General features: G+C 47.0%; 1 protein-coding gene across 1 annotated transcript in view; it reads right to left on the reverse strand.

The window, feature by feature from the left end:
• Positions 1 to 19,832, reverse strand: part of LOC111975824 (nuclear factor 1 A-type-like) — a 159,985-nt gene that overhangs the window by 14,296 nt on the left and 125,857 nt on the right. The window contains 5 exon segments of the mRNA XM_024004433.2: positions 240 to 418; positions 15,807 to 15,857; positions 17,140 to 17,233; positions 17,236 to 17,269; positions 19,310 to 19,427. Coding sequence (XP_023860201.1) covers positions 240 to 418; positions 15,807 to 15,857; positions 17,140 to 17,233; positions 17,236 to 17,269; positions 19,310 to 19,427 — 476 coding nt within the window.

Here is a 19,832-nt window from a genome sequence, read left to right on the forward strand (position 1 = left end):
AGGCAACCCTGTTCCTGGAGTGACGCAGGTACTGCAGGATATTGTTCCAACTAGACACCACACCTGACTAACTAAGCTAATTGATCAGTTCAGTGATTTGCCTAAATTCAACAAACGAAGTGCCTGCGGTCCTCCTGGACCAGGGTAGCCTACCCCTGAAATAGGGAATAAAATGCCATTTGGGACACAGCCCAGGTGTTTGTGGTATGTATGTACTGTAGAAGGCTCCTTGTTCTTACGTTAAGGAAGCCCACCTGTCCTCCCTGCTGACCAGAGTCGGGGCAGACAAGTTGGACAAACTCCTTGAGGCTCTCCTGGGGGTGGTAACGGATGGCCGGGTGGGAGAAGTAGGAGCCGGGCTGCTGGATGATGGGCGACGTGGGGAAGTGGAGGCTCGACGGCGTGGCGTGGGGACTCGCTGTGGACGGGAGAGGTGGGGGGGAGACAGCAAGTTTGTCATGTCAGTCAATAAGAGAGCGAAAGAGAGAGAGAGAGAGTCTGGTTAGGGAGTAGGCTAGAGAGATGGGAGGATGGAGGAGAGAAGGTGACATCATCTATCACGGTGGGGCTCCATGCACCATAGTTTGTCACACACCATTTAGTATGTCACTTAATACCGTACATGTACCGCACATCAACACACGCACATCCAGACACACCCACATAATCACACCCACTAATTCCCAAACAAACAAACGCCAAGACACAAACACAAGCTGGGCTGTGTGTGTGTGTGTGTGTGTGTGTGAGACAGGCCCTTTTGACGTGGTGGTGACAGAGGGCAGGCGGCCCACGGTTCAGATGACAAGACGTCTACGGACCACAATGCCCCTCACTGTCTATCAAAAGGGAGGCGGGCCCTCCATGATTCAACCAAAGGCATACTGTGGTCCGCATTCCTTCACTCGCACAAGGGGAAAATATGGTAACCGTTTACTTGACACTTCTCAACATGATATTTGTCGCAAATTGGTATACAGTCATTGTAATTAGGCAATTTAGGCATTAGTGACATTTGTGATGTCCGCTGATGGCATTTGACTTTGCACTGTCACAACAGAAGTGTCGAGAGCAATGAGTCTGGAGGTGTTGATGCCAAGTCTTAGTCCATGTATGTTTTGGATGTAGTCACCGATGATACAATTACATATTTCCCTCCTCTAAGTTCCAAATCTGTGTGTGTGTGAGCATGAGTGTGTGTGAACACGTGTGTGTGTGATGTCTGCATGTGAGTGAGAGTCGGTGTGAGAGTGAACGCAAGCATGTGTGTTTGTGTGTGTGTGTGTGTGAATCCTGCGTGTGTCTGTGTGAGTGTGACCGCATGTAGGTTTGTGTGTGTGTTGATCTGCATGTGTGTGTGAGATTCAATGCAAGTGTGCACGCGGGCTCAATGAATCGACTGGCACAGGTCTGCAGCACAGCACTGCACCTGTCCTCTACCCGGATCCCGTGGTATAAACTGACAGTGCTGTAATGGATCGAGGCTTATTAAGTATTTAATTGTAACCAGCACAATCTAATTAGGCTGCTCTTAATAGAGGTAATATTCAGTTATTGGTTATTAGTATAATGCCTGGCTGGGACGTGCAACGACGGGGGAGAGAGAGGGGTCTTTAAGCCTGTGATGTATTACTGCTGGTTCTCTTAATAAGACTCTCTCTCTCTCTCCGCCACTCTGCCCATTTCCAATATCAGCAACAGAGACAGAGAGAGAGAGAGAGAGGGAGAGAGAGAGAGAGAGAGAGAGAGAGAGAGAAAGAAAGATGGTAAACAGAGAGAGAGAGAAAGAGAGAAAACGTACAGCTATTACAGAGACAGAGTGGGATAAAGAGAGATGGTAAACTTAGTGCGAGAGAGAGAGAGAAAGAAAAAGAGGGAGAGAGAGGGCAGGGGGAGAAGCAGGGATCGTACAGCTATCGGAGAGAGAGAGAGAGAGATGGTAAGCTGATACTACATAAACATTGTTAAAGCCACAGCTCCCTGCTGCATTAATTCACTTAACTTTGCCGTGATTTATGGCTCTGTCAATAGAGGCTGACTGGAAACTGGGGGGACGCTCCCCCTCCGCCATGCCGCTATGTGGCCATTGTGTTTACAGTAATAATAGAATGGACCACGGCTCTCTCTGGGTGCATCCCAAACGGCACCCTATTCCCTACTTACAGCCTCAATAGAGTCTGACTGGAAACTGGACCCTGGGCAAATATAGTGCACTACATAGTGGATAGGGTGCCATTTGGGAAGCAGACTCCATGCCCTTCCTCTATCACTTTCCAGCCTGAGAGGCTGAGAGACACAGAAGCAGACCCCTCCTTTTCTCTTTTTGGCGTGCCCCGTCTTTTCATATTCCTGCCTTTTGTCTGGGGGGCTGGAATGTTGGACTTTTGAAGTGAGGGGTGGGGTCGGCGGGGGTGTGGGGTGGAGAGACAGGCTACGCGAGGGAGAGACCCTCGCTGTGCACTCCCTGGCTGCGCGAGCACACACACACACACAGACATAATGAGCATGTGCATGGGCACGCACACAGGCGGAAGAGTGGAGTGTCCAGACTCTACAATTGAATTAGCCTTGCTGTGCTGTGTGCTGAGGCAATGCTGCAGAAGCTGCAGGCAAGAGAGAGAACCACACTGACCTCACAGAGGCAGACACACCCATTCACAGGCTGACTCAGTCACTCCCCCTCCTCCCTCTCTCTCTCCCTCTCTCACAGACACACTCTGTCCCTGTCATCCTCTTGCTCTCTCACTCCATGCCCTCAGGCACCGCTCTCTTTCAGACACCTCTCCCCTGTCCCGTTCCCACCCTCTCTCTACCCCGACTCTCCTCCCTCCTCCTCTTTCCAGCTCACTGGTCTGAGACCTGTTCTCTGGCTCATGGCAATAGGTCATTGCTGAGCCTCCTCACAGACAGGGCAGTACTGGGTACAGTAACCCAGCAGCGCAAAGAGATCCTTTTATCGCCACAGCCTAATTGACAAAACTTAAGTATTGCCAATTTTAATGTTGGCTGCGTTCAAGGAAATGGCACTTACAAATGGAGATCCTTCAAACACCCTCAAACAAGGAAAATGATCCCAATCAAAGGTTTTAACACGTGCTCCACTAAGGCAGCTATTTATCTTCTCATTTTCCCTTGTGGTAAAAAACGATGTGGGTAAAACGAAGCGCAAACTAAAAGTAAGAATCTCGGAGCATCGTAGCACCATTCGGTACAAGGACTCGACGTATCCAGTTGCGGCCCACTAATTTGGAAGCGAATCCCTCTATTTCGTCTCTACGTTATATATCGGCATCAAACATGTCAACCTCCCTAGGAGAGGGGGTAACCTTGACAATTTATTGTTAAAACGAGAGGTTGCCTGGATCTTGAAATGCATTCCAGGTGACTACCTCATGAAGCTGGTAGAGAGAATGCAAAGAGTGTGCGACGCGGTCATCGAGGCAAAGGGTGGCTACTTTGAAGAATCTCAAATATAAAACATATTTTGATTTGTTTAAAGACCTTTGCTCCATTCGGTCTCAACCTAGACTTTGGTCTGAATCCATTCTGGTGATTATTGTGATTTTGCCTTTCATTGTAAATGTTTGTATGTAGCCAAATTGTATCTATGATCGTATGCTATCCATTCATGCTTTTTATATGTTCTATTTATATACAGTACCAGTCAAAAGTTTTAGAACACCTTACTTAATCATTCCAGGGTTTTTCTTAATTTGACTATTTTCTACATTGTAGAATAATAGTGAAGACATCAAAACTATGAAATAACACATGGAATCCTGTAGTAACCAAAAAAGTGTTAAACAAATCCAAATATACAGTTGAAGTCGGAAGTTTACATACACCTTAGCCAAATACATTTAAACTCAGTTTTTCACAATTCCTAACATTTAATCCTAGTAAAAATTCCCTGTCTTAGGTCAGTTAGGATCACCACTTTATTTAAGAATGTGAAATGTCTGAATAATAGTAGAGACTTTTTTATTTCAGCTTTTATTTCTTTCATCACATTCCCAGTTTACAAGTTTACATACACTCAATTAGTATTTTGTAGCATTGCCTTTAAATTGTTTAACTTGGGTCAAACGTTTCTGGTAGCCTTCCACAAGCTTCCCACAATAAGTTGGGTGAATTGTGGCCCATTCCTCCTGACAGAGTCTCCTTGCTCGCACACGCTTTTTCAGTTCTGCCCACAAATTTTCTATGGGATTGAGGTCAGGGCTTTGTGACGGACACTCCAATACCTTGACTTTGTTTTCCTTAAGCCATTTTGCCACAACTTTGTAAGTATGCTTGGGATCATCGTCCATTTGGAAGACCCATTTGCGACCAAGCTTTAACTTCCTGACTGATGTCTTGAAATGTTGCTTCAAAATATCCACATAATTCTCCTTCCTCATGATGCCATCTATTTTGTGAAGTGCACCAGTCCCTCTTGCAGCAAAGCACCCCCACAACATGATGCTGCCACCCCCGTGCTTCACGGTTGGGAGGGTGTTCTTCGGCTTGCAAGCCTCCCCCATTTTTTGTTTCATCAGACCAGAGGACATTTCTCCAAAAAGTACAATCTTTGTCCCCATGTGCAGTTGCAAACCGTAGTCTGGCATTTTTATGACGGTTTTGGAGCAGTGGCTTCTTCCTTGCTGAGCGGCCTTGTCGATATTGTCGATATAGGACTCGTTTTACTGTGGATATAGATATTTTTGTACCTGTTTCCTCCAGCATCTTCACAAGGTCCTTTGCAGTTGTTCTGGTATTGATTTGCACTATTCGCACCAAAGTACGTTCATCTCTAGGAGACAGAACGCGTCTCCTTCCTGAGCGGTATGACGGCTGCATGGTCCCATGGTGTTTATACTTGCATACTATTGTTCGTACAAATGAACATGGTACCTTCAGGCGTTTGGAAATTGCTCCCAAGGATGAACCAGACTTGTGGAGGTCTACAATTGTTTTTCTGAGGTCTTGGCTGATTTCTTTAGATTTTCCCATGATGTCAAGCAATGAGGCACTGAGTTTAAAGGTAGGCCTTGAAATACATCCACAGGTACACCTCCAATTGACTCAAATTATGRCAATTAGCCTATCAGAAGCWTCTAAAGCCATGACATKATTTTCTGGAATTTTCCAAGCTGTTTAAAGGCACAGTCAACTTAGTGTATGTAAACTTCTGACCCACTGGAATTGTGATACAGTGAATTATAAGTGAAAAAATCTGTCTGTAAACAATTGTTGGAAAAATTACTTGTGTCATGCACAAAGTAGATGTGTTACCCGACTTGCCAAAACTATAGTTTGTTAAGAAGAAATTTGTGGAGTGGTTGAAAAACGAGTTTTAATGACTCCAACCTAAGTGTATGTAAACTTCTGACTTCAACTGTATTTTATATTTGAGATTCTTCAAAATAGCCACCGTTTGCCTTGATGACAGCTTTGCCCACAGCTTTGCACACTAGCGAGTCGGGCTAGTAAAATGTTGATGAGTCACTCTCTAGTTAGCGCCTGACAAGTGTGCTAATAAAACACCCCGTCACACTTGCAGTCTTACACGCACAGGCACAGACAAACTTGACACGTGCACACGCACACACAACTCAAGGAGGTACTATCTCCCCCATTAGAATCATAATCAATCATTGGTGTTTTTATACCTCCCGCTCGTCACAACGTTAGCTAGCGAGGCAGATTGTCTAAGCAGACTACCATTGACAGGTGTCACTTAGGCTTTGTCCATAATGCCCTAAATGGGATCTGGTCAAAAGTAGTGCACTATGTAGGGAATAGGGTGCAATTTTGGATGCATCCTTAGTCTCTGGATCACCGCCACTTATCATCGCTTACCCCGTCCAGTATATGGCCGTAGAGTCTGAGTGATTGACCGCTGCCTCTCTGGCCACTGACCAGCTCCTGTCCCACTGTGCCGACCGGCTTGGACCGGTCCAATGTCCATTACACAAATGGCCAGCGTCAATTAGGAATCATTATTTATTTTTGGGGAGACCAAACTTAAGTGTTCGAGAACGATTTCCAATTACTTAAATAGCCTTGCTCACATGTTGTGTTCCTCATTTATGCTCTGATTAATATTTTCCAGGGGAGAAATTGTGAGTAAACTAAGTTTCGCGCCCATGTTTCAGCTTGTCAACTAATGAGCCCAAAAAGGCTTTTAGCATGCGGAGGGGCTCTACCCCTTAAACTCATCTTTACTGTATTTAGTCCCCTCTTGACATCTAGCGGTCACACTACCGATCCTGGGGTACAGCTAGCCTGGTTAACACCCGACTGAATGCTGTACTCACCATTACCTCGTCAGCGCAACATTCAGTCTGCTTTAAAACAGGTTAGGGGAGCCCTGTCAATACTTCTTGTCATTCCCATCAATCACTTCATATCTGAATTCTCCATACTGAACAAAAATGTTTCATGAGCTGAAATAAAAGATCCCAGAAATGTTCCACACGCACAAAAAGCTTATTTCTCTCTAATTTTGTGCACGCGTCTCTACATCCCTGTTAGTGAGCATTCCTCCTTTGCCAAGATAATCCATCCACCTGACAGGTGTGGCATATCAAGAAGCTGATTTAAACAGCAATATCATTACACAGGTGCACCTTGTGCTGGGGACAATGAAAGGCCACTCTAAAATGGCCAGTTTTGTCACAAAACACAATGCCACAGATGTCTCAAGTTTTGACGGAGCGTGCAATAGGCATGCTGACTGCAGGAATGTCCACCAGAGCTGTTGCCAGAGAATTTAATGTTCATTTCTCTACCATAAGCCCCCTCCGTCGTTTTAGAGAATTTGGCAGTACGTCCAACCGGCCTCACAACCGCAGACCACGTGTAACCACGCCGGACCTCCACATCCGGCTTCCTCACCTGTGGGATCGGCTGAGACCAGCCAACTAGACAGCTGATGAAAAGGAGGAGTATTTCTGTCAGTAATAAAGCCCCTTTGTGGGAAAAAACTCATTCTGATTGGCTAGACTTGGCTCCCCAGTGGGTACATTAATGAGGCCCTAATCTATGAATTTCACATGACTGGGCAGGGGCACAGCCATGGGTGGGCCTGGGAAGGCATAGGCCACCCATTTGGTAGCCAGGCCCACTCATGGCTGCGCCCCTACCCAGTCACGTAAAATTCATAGATTAGGGCCTAATTTATTTATTATAATTTACTTATTTCCTGATATGAACGTTAACTCAATAAAATCATTGAAATCGTTGCGTTTGTTGCGTTTATATTTTTGTTCAGTATAGGTTCCATTTATTGACCAATTATTTGGGTATGATAAGTGAGCTGTCAGAGGTCCAAATACCATGAGAATTCAGCCTGTTATGGGCTGTTATAACACTGCTGATTTGAAAAGACTCCACAGGTGGTAAAGGAGAAATTGGGGTAACAGTGTTTAGGCCTGTTAGAGGGGTGGGTGGAGTAACCTGCCACTGGTACAGAGAAGGATGTATTCCTGACAGCAGACACACCACAGCTCATAACTCCCTGAATAAGCTCCCTCTTCTCTCCCTCTCTGAGGTTTATTTGGGCTTCGCCTCGTGAGTGTACTAATGCCACAATGTTGGGACAACGGGGAGGATATCAAATATATCGAAGCAGCTGATATGCTGCTAACCTGCTAGTACGCTAACTATGGGCTTTGTAGCCCCGTGCCCCTATGCCTCATCCATTCYAYCTAGCTGMYGSMMGGYGGGGGGGGGGGGAGSGAGGAGGMAGGGGAGGTTGGGGACAGCATCCCCAGCAGGGTCTCTGAGGGCCTTTCATTGGGGCTCTAAGCGAGGCCTGTTAGCTGTGACTTTAGCGCGTCATTATGGAGGAGAGATGAAAGTGGGGCTGGATGGACAGCAGGTCCTCCCCACACGTGCCCAGTGGGTGGGCCTGTAGCTAATCTGGAGGGGGTTCAGGGGCTTCAGGGGCTTCGAAAAATATATTATACACTGAGCGCACAAACATTAAGAACACCTGTAAACCTGTCTCTTATACACATCTAGATGTGTATAAGAGACAGGAGATGGAGGGAGGGAGCAGTGGGCTCCATTGTGGTCTGGGCCTACATGAGGGGCTGCATGGCCAATAGAAAAGTGCTACGGATTAGTTCCACTTTGCAAATCGAATTGGTTCGCTGGCTTTTTCTTCCCCCACCTACCACTTTGTTCTATTTTACCCCCACTGCCAACTTTTACTTGAAAAATATATTATACACTGAGCGCACAAACATTAAGAACACCTGTAAACAGTGACTGGTAGCAGGAATATATAAAATACTAGCAATATTCTAGTGGTAATACACTGAGTATACCAAACTCTAAGAACACCTTCTTAATATTGAGTTCCAGAACAGCCTCAATTCGTCGGGGCATGGACTCTACAAGGTGTCGAAAGCGTTCCACAGGGATGCTGGCCCATTTTGACTCCAATGTTTCCCACCGTTGTGTCAAGTTGTCTGGATGTTCTTTGGGTGGTGGACCGTTCTTGATACAAACAGGAAACTGTTGAGCGTATAAAAACAACAACAGCGGTGCAGTTCTTGTCARAAACCGGTGCGCCTGGCACCTACTACCAAACCCCGTTCAAAGGCACTTCAATATTTTGTCTTGCCCATTCACCCTCTGAATGGCACACATATATGCATGAATGGCACACATGCATGTCTCAATTGTCTCGAGGCTTAAAAATACTTCTTCAACAAGTCTCCTCCTCTTCACCTACACTGATCGAAGTGGATTAAATAGGTGACGTCAATAAGGGATCATAACTTTAACCTGGATTCATCTGGTCAGTCTATGTAATGGAAAGAGCAGGTGTTCATAATGTTTTGTACACTCAGTGTCTATAACCCACAGATGGATTAATGAAGAAAAAAATATGATACAAAAAAAATCCCTCCCTTATTACGACTGAGGCGGGTGGTTTTCACGTGGAGAGATATTAACAGGTGGCTGTGTGTGTGTGTGTGTGTGTGTGTGCGAACCCGTGGGAGGAGGCTGCTGAAGAGAGTGCAGAGGGAGACAACGAAAGAAGAATGTTTTAATAGCCCTTTTGAAGACGAGAAGTCAAGCCAACGAACCGTGCGGCTCGCGAGTCTTTGTTTGCCAAATTGCGTCGCCCTGTGGCTACACCTACGTCTCGCGGCTCAACGGGTTCGGCTAACGTTTCAAAAGGAACGTGGGGCGTGAAGAAGGCGCTCCAACTATGATAAATCAATTACAGATGAGATTGGTACAACAGGGCGGTTAAAGTCAACCAAACAGACATGACAACCGGTTCGACTTATGAAGATGAATGAACCCCACCATTTTGGCCTTTTATGTGAGCGTAGAACACAACATCCTAAATGTGACAGTTATACTACTTACTGACACGACTTAATCCCCCCCAAGCCTCAACCTTTAAGCCCCAGTGGGTTTTAACGTTTTTTTTTTAGGTCAAAAATATTATGGACATCAAGCCTGTAGTAATCATCCAAAAGTGCACTTTTTTGCAGAACCCCCCCCCACTGCAGATGGAAGACATCACCGAAACAGTGGTGTGTGTGCTTGTGACGACTACCTTCTCTCAGACAGACAGTGACGACAAGCTGGCTAGCTGCTTGACAACACAGAGAATTCAAAGCGCTCACTAACTAACATGTTCCATATTAACTGACGCACAATTATCTGCATCTAGCTTAGCAGCGAGTACTAACAAAAGGGGAGACCTGTTGAAAAATAAGAATAAATAAAATGGTGAATTTAAAAAAAAGCCATATGAACGCTATAGGACGACACGTTCCTCAACCCATTTCTCAAGCTGTAACAACACTAGCCTGGACAAAGCAACAAGTTCAAACRAATGTTTGGATGACCCATATTTTCCCCCTCAAACAAAAAGCATTGCCTCGCTAAAGCAAATACTGCTGGTGGCCAGGACGGGAAACAAAGCTCCTGGACAACCACACTATACTGTAACGGAACCCTATTCCCTTTAAAGGACACTACTTTGACCAGAGCCCTACGGCCCTATGCCATTTAGGACCCATCCTAATACTTGGCTTACTGTCGATATTAGTTCAAAAAGTAGTACTTACAGCTAATGATTTATGATGATTACTAATTTCAATGTTAGTTACTGGTCTCCTGAAACATTCATATTGTATAAACCTGTGTGGTCTACATTTATGGCTATATGGTAATAAGTCATAATATATAAACCATATATAAACCAAACCGGCCAAAGGGAAAGCAGCTTGCCTTGGTGAGGTAATCTGTGGATTACACTCACAGTAAAAATATGAACTTGTGTTCTGACATGACCGTTCCCGGCTAAACCCACAGCCGGCCATGCATGCACGCACACACGCGCACGCACACACACACAAACACACGCACATGCACGCACACACGCGCACAAACACACGCACAAACACACGCACACGCGCGCACACACGGAACTAATCACCAAGTGTGAAAGGGGGGTGGGATCTCGCACTCAAAACCCATAAAGCAGAAACTGAACAACAGTGTTTCCCAACTCCGGTCCTCAAGTATCCCCAACAGCACACATTTTTGTTGAAGCACCAGACAAAAACACCTGATTCAACTAGTCAAGGGTTTGATGATTAGTTGACAAGTAGAATCAGGTGGGCTTGTCTGGGGCCACAACAAAAATATGTTCGTCGGGGGTACTCCAGGACTGGTGATGGGAAACACGGCTGTACAACACGCTTACAGTAGCAACACTACGAATGAGCAGAGCCACACACACAGCACCAGCAGCAGCAAGGAGCACTCTGCTTCGTCTCTATCTCTCTACAGCCCTTATCTGACAGAGGCAGCTATAGGTGGTGAACTAGGGGGAGCCAGGGATGACACGGTCGGGGTGGGGGGGGGACCTCACCTCTAGGTCCTGTAATGACAGGCCGATGATGGTGTGTGAATGCCGTTCGGGGGGAGGAGGTGGTCTGCGAAGGCACGACAGGGCTGCTGAAACCACACTTCTCTGACTTCTTTAATGTGGTGGGCGATGGCATCCCTGGCAAGAATGATTGATAAGTGAAATTTAATAAGGAAAGGGCACGGAGACTCACAGGCTGGGTTCACAGGTGAGGGGGGAGGGGGGTGCAAGGGGGGTTGGCGAGGCGTGGGGGCCAGACTAGGGGGTTGGGGGGAGGAAAGGGGAGTGGTCAGGGCCCAACGGAGCGCAGCATAGGCTACTGTACGAGTGGAGGCCAGTCTTTAAAGGGGAATACAGATACTTTTGTTTTGTGCCTTGCGTCGCAATTATTATTATTTTTTAATATTGCCCAAAATCCTCACCTTTGTTGTTTGCAGGGTCCTCAATGTTAATCCGTCTGACAATGTTAGGGATTTGATGACGATACAGAAGCTAAGTTACTGTATTACTTTTGAGAAGCATAGCTCAGAGGCACATACGTGTGCATTGATTGCCATTTTGTAAGGACCTCTTTGCCTATTCAGTTAGAGTTTATAGAGGAAAGTTGATGAAATTCTAGGAGACCGCACTAATTAGAAAATGTAGATTTAAAAAAAAAAATATCGAGTTGAGGTTAGTTGTTAATAAATGAATGATATCATTTCCATACCGTAAAATGGGCAAAAGAATATATAGACCGAATAGACATGCCTTATCCGTGGGCTGATGGGGGTTTAGGGTTAAGAGAGAGATGTGGGAAGAGGAGAGTGGGAATGGTAAAAATAGGGGAAGGAGGAATAGATGGTTTAGTAGACAGGTAAGGTCCTAGTGGCAAAGCACACAGCATGGTCACACAGTCCTAGTCCAGTGTGTAATGGGGCTTTGCTGGGTTAATGTGAGCAATGGGTTCAGATAGCATTTACCACAAGAGTTTAAGCCAAAGAGAATAGTCAGTAGAGAGACCATGCGTGATAACTTTATTTGTATTGTACATATTCAGTCTCTAATGTAATTGGTTGTGCACCACAGCCAATCAAAGCTCTATCTGACCACACCCCAACCACACTGGATGCTTTRGTTTTACCTTGCCAGATGCACCAATGAAATGGTCTAAATTATGCAAACTCTGTACCCCATACAAGGTAAAACTAATGCCCCTGATAAACACTAAATGGCTTTTAAAATATTAGTCTAAGAATAAAGATTTCCTAATAATTGTAATGCCTCTCATTTTTGTTATAGAAGAATTAAACATTCCTTCCGACATTCCGAAAAGATCATGCACCAAGCAGAGCTGGATTTGGCCTTTTTCTAGCTCGTCTTGGAAGCATTGGAGGTGGGATTTGAAGTCTCTAGATGAGTCTGTGTCAATGGACTGAGGTCTGTGTGTAAAAAGTGTGTGGCAATCTAGCCCTAAATGACACAGAAGTCTTGGTTTCTCCAGCCCTGGCAGACTCCTTTCTCCTTTCAGGTAGTGAGAGAGGGAGATAAAGAAAGAGATGGAAGGACTGACTAGTAATTGCCCTCCGTTGGGTAAAGAAGGGTTTTTGAGGAAGGCTGTTTGATCAAACTGAGTTGGAAAGGGAAGGACTTAAGGTAGAAGTTGACCCTAACCATATATATATATATATATAGGATCAGATTGCACAGCCCCCAATCGTAACCTTAGCCATTTGAGGGGTAAATAATATCTGCTCTTGGACCAGTTAGGGGAAACCTCTCTGGGGTGGGGGCAGGTTGGAGGATGGACACACAGTCACAGTTTAGAGAACATCAAGAGGAGAGGGTTGGCTGCTTTCAACACAAACAGATCAGGTCATACTGACACCATACAAAGTATCCCAGCAATCACGAAACAAAAGGGTACACAGACAAACAAACACAGGTCTACAAACCCACATTCAACATACACATTCACTCAATAAAAAGCTCCACAATGGATGACAAGCCCACAGCACTCACCTATCAATTCAATTGAAACGTATGTCTTATTAGACATATTGCTGAATGTCTACTTTGACCTCAAACACCTTCTCTAAAGCCACTGGATGTGCATATATATATTTGAAGCCCCAGCCTCATAAACAACACTAACAACAGTAACTGCAACTTCTAGAGAGAGAGAGCGGCAATCAAGCATGGGAAAATAAACGTCTGACGTTTGGGTGACCACCAAAGACAAGTTGCCCTTTTAGAATCCTGAGGAGGTTTGTGACCAATTGCACCACGCATGGGCTGTCAGAACCATATATACCATGATCCCACGGGCTGTGTGGAGCAGAGAGATGAAAGACAGGGGAGGGATGGGGGGGGGTCAGACCAAACGTTGGCCGTGCTCTTTGAGGTGGAGAACTTTCGGAGAAAAATTCTGCCCATTCATTACTATACCTGGCCCTTTGAAGTGGTGTTAGCAGCGGCGGCGGCTAGCTAGCTAGCTTCAGAGGCCCGCTGGGCTGGTCCCTCTCCAATAGGGTAGCATAGACCAAGCAATAGGGGAGGCTGGAGGATCTGGAAGGGGCAGGAGGCTCAGACTTGGGCTGGAGTCAACAGGTTGATTTGTGGGCTAATGGCCAGGATCATATTCAAAGGTTTTCGGCTGTAACAGTAAGAGCCTATCAGTCCCTGTTCAGTGTGCAGGCAGCTATTGTAGACTAGAGTCTTCTTCATGTGCTAGGGAATGGGGTAGTGTGCTCAGGGAGCTCTGGGTGCACGTTATTCAAGAAGAGATAAAGATCCATGGAGGTATGCGTAAAGTGAGATAGAGAAGAGGGAAAGCGAGGTAGAGAGGGAGAGAGAGAGAATGAAGAGGAGAAAGTGGGTATAGGGGCTGAGACTGGGAGGCAAAACATCTGGACTGAGAGATTGCGTGTGTGTGTGTGTGTGTGTGTGTGTGTGTGTGGGAATGCAACTATGTGTACTTGCTTGTGTGTTTACTTGCTTGTGTGTGTGTGTGAAGGGCCTGAAGTCTGAGAGTGAGTAATGAACACTTAAAAAGATTCTGTCAGGTGGAATCAGAGCTGGGCTGTACTCAGCACTTTCCTCATTCCGAGGCGTTATTACACATAGAGGGCCGCTTCTCTCCCTCCGTCTCTCTCCCTCCGTCTCTCTCCATCCCCCCTCTCTCCTTTGCTCTCTCRTTCCTCTGACAAATTGACAAGCCTGCTGGCTGGCGGGCAGGCGATTCTGTATCGAGCATCCGCCCCCTCCTCGTCTTTCTCTGCTGTCCATCCGTCTCCCCTTCTACCGAGGCCTCTTCTCCAGTAAGCATCAATCAGGCCCAAGCTATCCCTGCTTTGCCCCAACTCAGGGGTGTGCAAGTGGGCATGCACAGCAGCCAGACAGGCTATATCGGAGAAAGGTCCTTTACCCGAGTGGACAAGGAGGGCAGGTTCAGCCATGAATACAGACGGCCTTATCAATGCCAGGGACAACAACGTGCAGAGTCATGTCTGCTCCACGTTGCTACAACGCCTTCTCTGATAGGTGGAGACATATCAGGAAGCGGGTGTAGGTAATGTTCAAATACAATGAAAGAAGAGTATGCTTCCGAACTTTAACCTATCAAATATGTGGATTGAGTAAGTCTTCTTCTGGACATGTTTCACTGATGAAACAACTTCTTCCTTGAACAGTCAGTTGAGACATACAGCTCAACGCATTGCTTAACCCCCTTCACACACTCCCAAGCAGACAAATACACACACACACACACACACACACACACACACACTCCCTCCCTCTGACACTTAGCTATTGAAGACCCGGCGAGACGGCCATCTGAGTGACGTGTTCCTGAGACCTGACGTGGGTTACCTGGGAAATGGATGGCATGCCGTTCCGCGGGATGCACTTTCACGAGTTACGGCTAATTATAACACTGTCCCCACCGTGGTGAAAGGGCCACACACACCAGACAAGACTTCAGCAGCTGTTGACGTGTCACACTTGTTCCAATGTCATCGATGTGTTTCAACACACCACACACACAACGACACGGCGCACAAACACACACACAACACACACACACACACACACACACACACACACAACAGACACAACACAACACACACACCACACACACACACACATCAACACACACACACACCCTCATCAGAGGGTAACACAAACAAACCAACTGGACATCAACAAGAGCCAAATCCACCGTCAACAACATCGCAATGCTCAACAGGATGACAAAGGCAAAAGGAAAATGACACATGGGGGGGGAGAGATGAAGCTGGAAGTTTGGATGACGTCGAAAATCGGAACCCCGAGCAATCGGGAGAATGCGAACAGGCAGACATGCGTAACGCGAACACTCATGTGTCGGCTTGTAATGTTCCAACTCGGGGTGTAGATAAACAAGGACACAGGCACCAAGACACYTGTTCACGGAAAATGTATGCAAACACACACAGACACACAGTCCACACCCCGGTTTGTGTGGGGGGGGGGTGTAGCTACTTCACAATTCGGTCTGAATACATAGACAATATGTTCTGAAGTTGTTGACAGACACTTAAGATATAKAATGGGTGAAGTTGCTTGAATGTACATATCATGGTGCACGGTCAGGATTCCAATGGACATGAGCCCCATGCTACAGTACAGACACAGTGCAGGTATAAGGCCTAAGGTGTGCCGCAAGGATCTGTTTCAGTCCCACAATTTTTCGTCACAATCACACACAGTGAGGGAGAGGTGGAGGGGGGACGGTAMGTGGGGGGGAAACCTGGACAATACAAAACACCAACCACAAAGCTCGATACCACAACCAACTACAGAACCTCCTGATTTGGAGGGGGGTGAGGGTTAGGGGTCTGGGGAGGGGGGCAACAGAGGACGGGAGGTGAAATTGGAAACAGTAATGCATCTTTACCTTGTCTTGAGATGAACGAACTAGCTAGCGAGCCACGCAGTTTATATCCAGCTTTTGAGAGACAAAAGGAAAGGGGGGAAAGAAACAGGGGGACAAAAAAACAAACAAAAAAAGAGGCAGGGTGAATATAGTGTAGCGTTAGGAGAGAAAATGGAGCATTACCTCATCAATTAAGTATGCATGTCAGTCCCTTGTTCACCATGACGGGCAATCTGCGGCGGGGTCCGTATACAATACAATCACACACAATACCCATTCACCAAAAAAGCACACACACCACAACACCACACACACACACACACACACACAACACACACACACACACACACACACCACACACACACACACACACACACACAACACACACACACACACACCACACACACACACACAACACAAATACAAAAAGAACACACTAAACACACACAAACGCAACATACACACAAACACTGTACGCAAAAATACTCACACAGCCGTTTAACTCATACCTAGGACATGCACTCGTTGACGCCGTGTCGAATTTCTATCCCCTTGGAACACGAAACAGAAACACGAACACAGACACACACACCATAGAAAAACGAACACAGACACACACAGACACACACACCARAGAACAACTAACACACACCCCCGCCAGTCCTCTCACTCTAAAGAGGGGCCTCTGGGCAACTCCACCCTAAAATTCCCAAACCACAAACACACCCCGCACCACTCCCTTCATGGATCACAACATGTTAGTAATAGTATTCACGTCATCGTTAATACCATGAATGTGAACCATAAAATGAAGGGGGAAAAGCCCATGGCTCTACGGCGCTATTAAGTGACCCATAAAGTAAAAGCATCCTGAAATGATGAGCTTGCACATAGAGTAGGACACTGAACTTTCGAGAGGAAAGCTGCAAAATGGCAAATTGCCCATCAAGACAGATCGCCTTTGTAAAACAGTATATAAAGTCCAAAAGTGGTTCTGAAAAATCATTATGTGAGCCTTCGTTTTATGTAAGAATGGAAATCTTTGTTACCAACACGTGAGGTCGAGACAGACTCAGACAGACAAGGAAGAGACAGGACACGATTCTCCCCCTCACTGTTTAGACACAATCCGACATTCTCACCCTTCACAGACGCACAATCCTGCATTCTCACTCTTGACACACACACACACACACACACACACACACACACACACACACACACACACTCCACTTCCTCCCAAAACATATGTACAGCCGTAGTAGTAAGAGTAGGGAGGGTATCAGGGTAAAGGTGTGTTACAGGGGTGTTGGCATTAAGGGCAGGTCGGTTGGCAGCTTACAGCAGTACGTACCTGGTTCCACTTCGTGCCAGCTGCTGGCCTGGCTGCCGCTGCCCGGGGAGCGCCCTTGGCCTGGGTAGTAGGACTCTTCTCCTGGACTGTCCCACCTTCATCCTCCATACACTTGATCCTCTTGGCCGAGCTGGTAGGAACACACACCACACACACCACAGCACACACACACACACACACACACACACACACACACCACACACACCACACACACACACACACACACCACACACACACACACACACCACCCACACCACACCACAACACACACACAAGGGGAACGCCTGGCTAGCCATGTTTCAGTGTTATTCAGAGGCCATTCTTATTGGTCGCAAACAGGAGTTTCAATAACAACACACGCCTGTTTAATATTTCACTCATAAAATCAATACATTCAGTCATGATCTAAGTGTGTTGACAAGTATATTGTCACGGGTGGTCTTTATAGAAACACAGTGTGTGTGTGTGAGACGTTTAAAGGCTCATCTCTTTGTGTCTGGTGCCCATGCTTGTGGATCAACTTCCATGCTGCATCGGCCAGAATATGGTCTGTGTGTGTGTGTGTGTGTGTTTGTACATAGGGGGATCATCTGATGAATGCAGACATCCCGGAGAGAGAGGCAGGGCCGATGAATGTAAATCCTCTTTAACAGGGCAACTCTGGCCAAGGTCAAGAGCCTGGACAACACACACGGCTGCCTGAGATCTACCAGGTTAGGTTGGGTGTTGTGTGTGTTTGGGGGAGGGGAGGGCGGGTGCTGAATATGTTTGTGTTTGATGTGTATCAGTTAGGAATGTAGCCTATGCATTTGTTAACGGGTGTGTCTGTGTATTCTGTCTGTATGTAAGGATGCATCCATGTGTCTGCGGCACGTGTGGGTGTGTGTGGTGTGTGTTGGGCTCCTACTTGCGGCCCACCACCGGGCCCTCCCATCAAAGCCTGTCCACACACTGCTCTCTCTCCACACAGTATCACTCCACACATGGACCAGTGTTTGGTGCTGGTGTGTGTGTATATATATCTCCTCTTTTAGCCAGGTGAGGCTACCAGAACCACTGTTAGTGGGCTTTTCAAAAAGGCTCCCTATTCCCTAATATGATGCACTTCCTTTGACCAGGGCCCATAGGGTACCCATAGGCTCTGATCAAAAGTACACTATATAGGGAATAGGGTGCGAATTGGGAAGCACCTAAACCAGTGAGGTTGTTTCCCTTGCGTTGTTCTGATATTTCTTTGTGTGATGTCTGTTGGCAGGTTTCCGTTCCTAATTGCAAATTATGGGCGGGGCACACACACACACACACACACACCACAACACACACACACACACACCCACACACCACACCACACACACACACACACACACACCACACACACACAACCACACACACACAACACTGCCTCCTTGTCAGGCCTGTCAGTTCGCTTCGGTAGGGAGGAGGCTGGACGGAGAGCGAGGCCGCTGGCTCATGTGGGCTTGATGCACACGGGTGTGCGGAGACAGACACACGCGCGCGCATCGACGTGTGCACACATCCTCTCGCACACGCACGTGCATCCGAACCCGCACGCACAGCGCCCGCGCATACACGTATGCAAACCCATGTGCATTTAACATGTGCAAGTTTAACCAATGCACATGGAGAGAGTGTGTGTGTGTGTGTGTGTGTGTGTGTATGCTGGAGCGTACAGTGCAACACTTTACATTAGAAAGGATTGCTATTTTGCAGTCGTTATGTGAGTACGGTACAGGAGATGGTAGGTTGGAGGTTGAGCCCAGTTCAGTGAGCCTCCAGCCTCTGTGTGTGTAGCTGCTCTTTCAGACCTAACACGGTGCGTGGGCTGTCTCCTGAGTAACGGGCAGAGTCAGAATGGGTGTGTGCGTGCGTTTGAGAGAAACACACATAAATGCGCTCCTAAACACACACATTGGTATGAATGCACAGATGTGCGCATGAGCAAATACACACTGTGAGGTAAGGGTCTTACTCGGAGAATGAGCAAGCCCTGTGTGTGTGTGTGTGTGTGTGTGTGTGTGCACGCTTGCGTGTGTGTGCGTGAATGTGTGTGCCTGTTTGCGTGTGTCCCTCTCATTCTGTGTGTGCGTGAGGGTGTGTGCTTGTTTGCGTGTGTGTCCCTCTCATTCTGTGTGTGTGTGTGTGCGGTTACCTGCTGGAGGAGGTGCTTGGTAAGGGCCGCCTCATGGCCCCGGGGCTCATGCTGTAGTAGGAGGAGCTGTCCAAGTCCGCCAGCGAGAAGTTAGGACCCGTCCCCGCTGCGATGGGGGCTAGAGAGAGAGAGGAGAGATGAGGAGAGAGGGAGAGGGATGGAGACCATAAGTTGTGTTACATTTCAAACGTGTTTTTTTTAACACCACATCTCCATAGTGGTTTCCTCTCCCTGTCTTCTTGTCATCTCCTTCATCTTCACTGAGCCCAAACACCCTGAGCAACATGGAGGAGTATTGGGAATGTGCTGATGAGAGGAGACAAGAGGAAAGGAAGCCACTTTTGACTATTGAGACGCGGTCGGTACCTCGTTCGCCTTGTTGCAGCAAAGTGTCACACTTAAAAGGTTTCCCTTCCCGCTGCCTGCTCACTCACTCTCATGTGTGTGTGTATGTGTGTGTGTGTGTGTGTGTGTGTGTGTGTGTGTGTGTGTAGGTCACCGTGGGACTAGCTGGCGCCTTTTG

This window comes from Salvelinus sp. IW2-2015, linkage group LG16, assembly GCF_002910315.2.
Source record: "Salvelinus sp. IW2-2015 linkage group LG16, ASM291031v2, whole genome shotgun sequence".
Lineage (NCBI taxonomy): Eukaryota > Metazoa > Chordata > Actinopteri > Salmoniformes > Salmonidae > Salvelinus > Salvelinus sp. IW2-2015.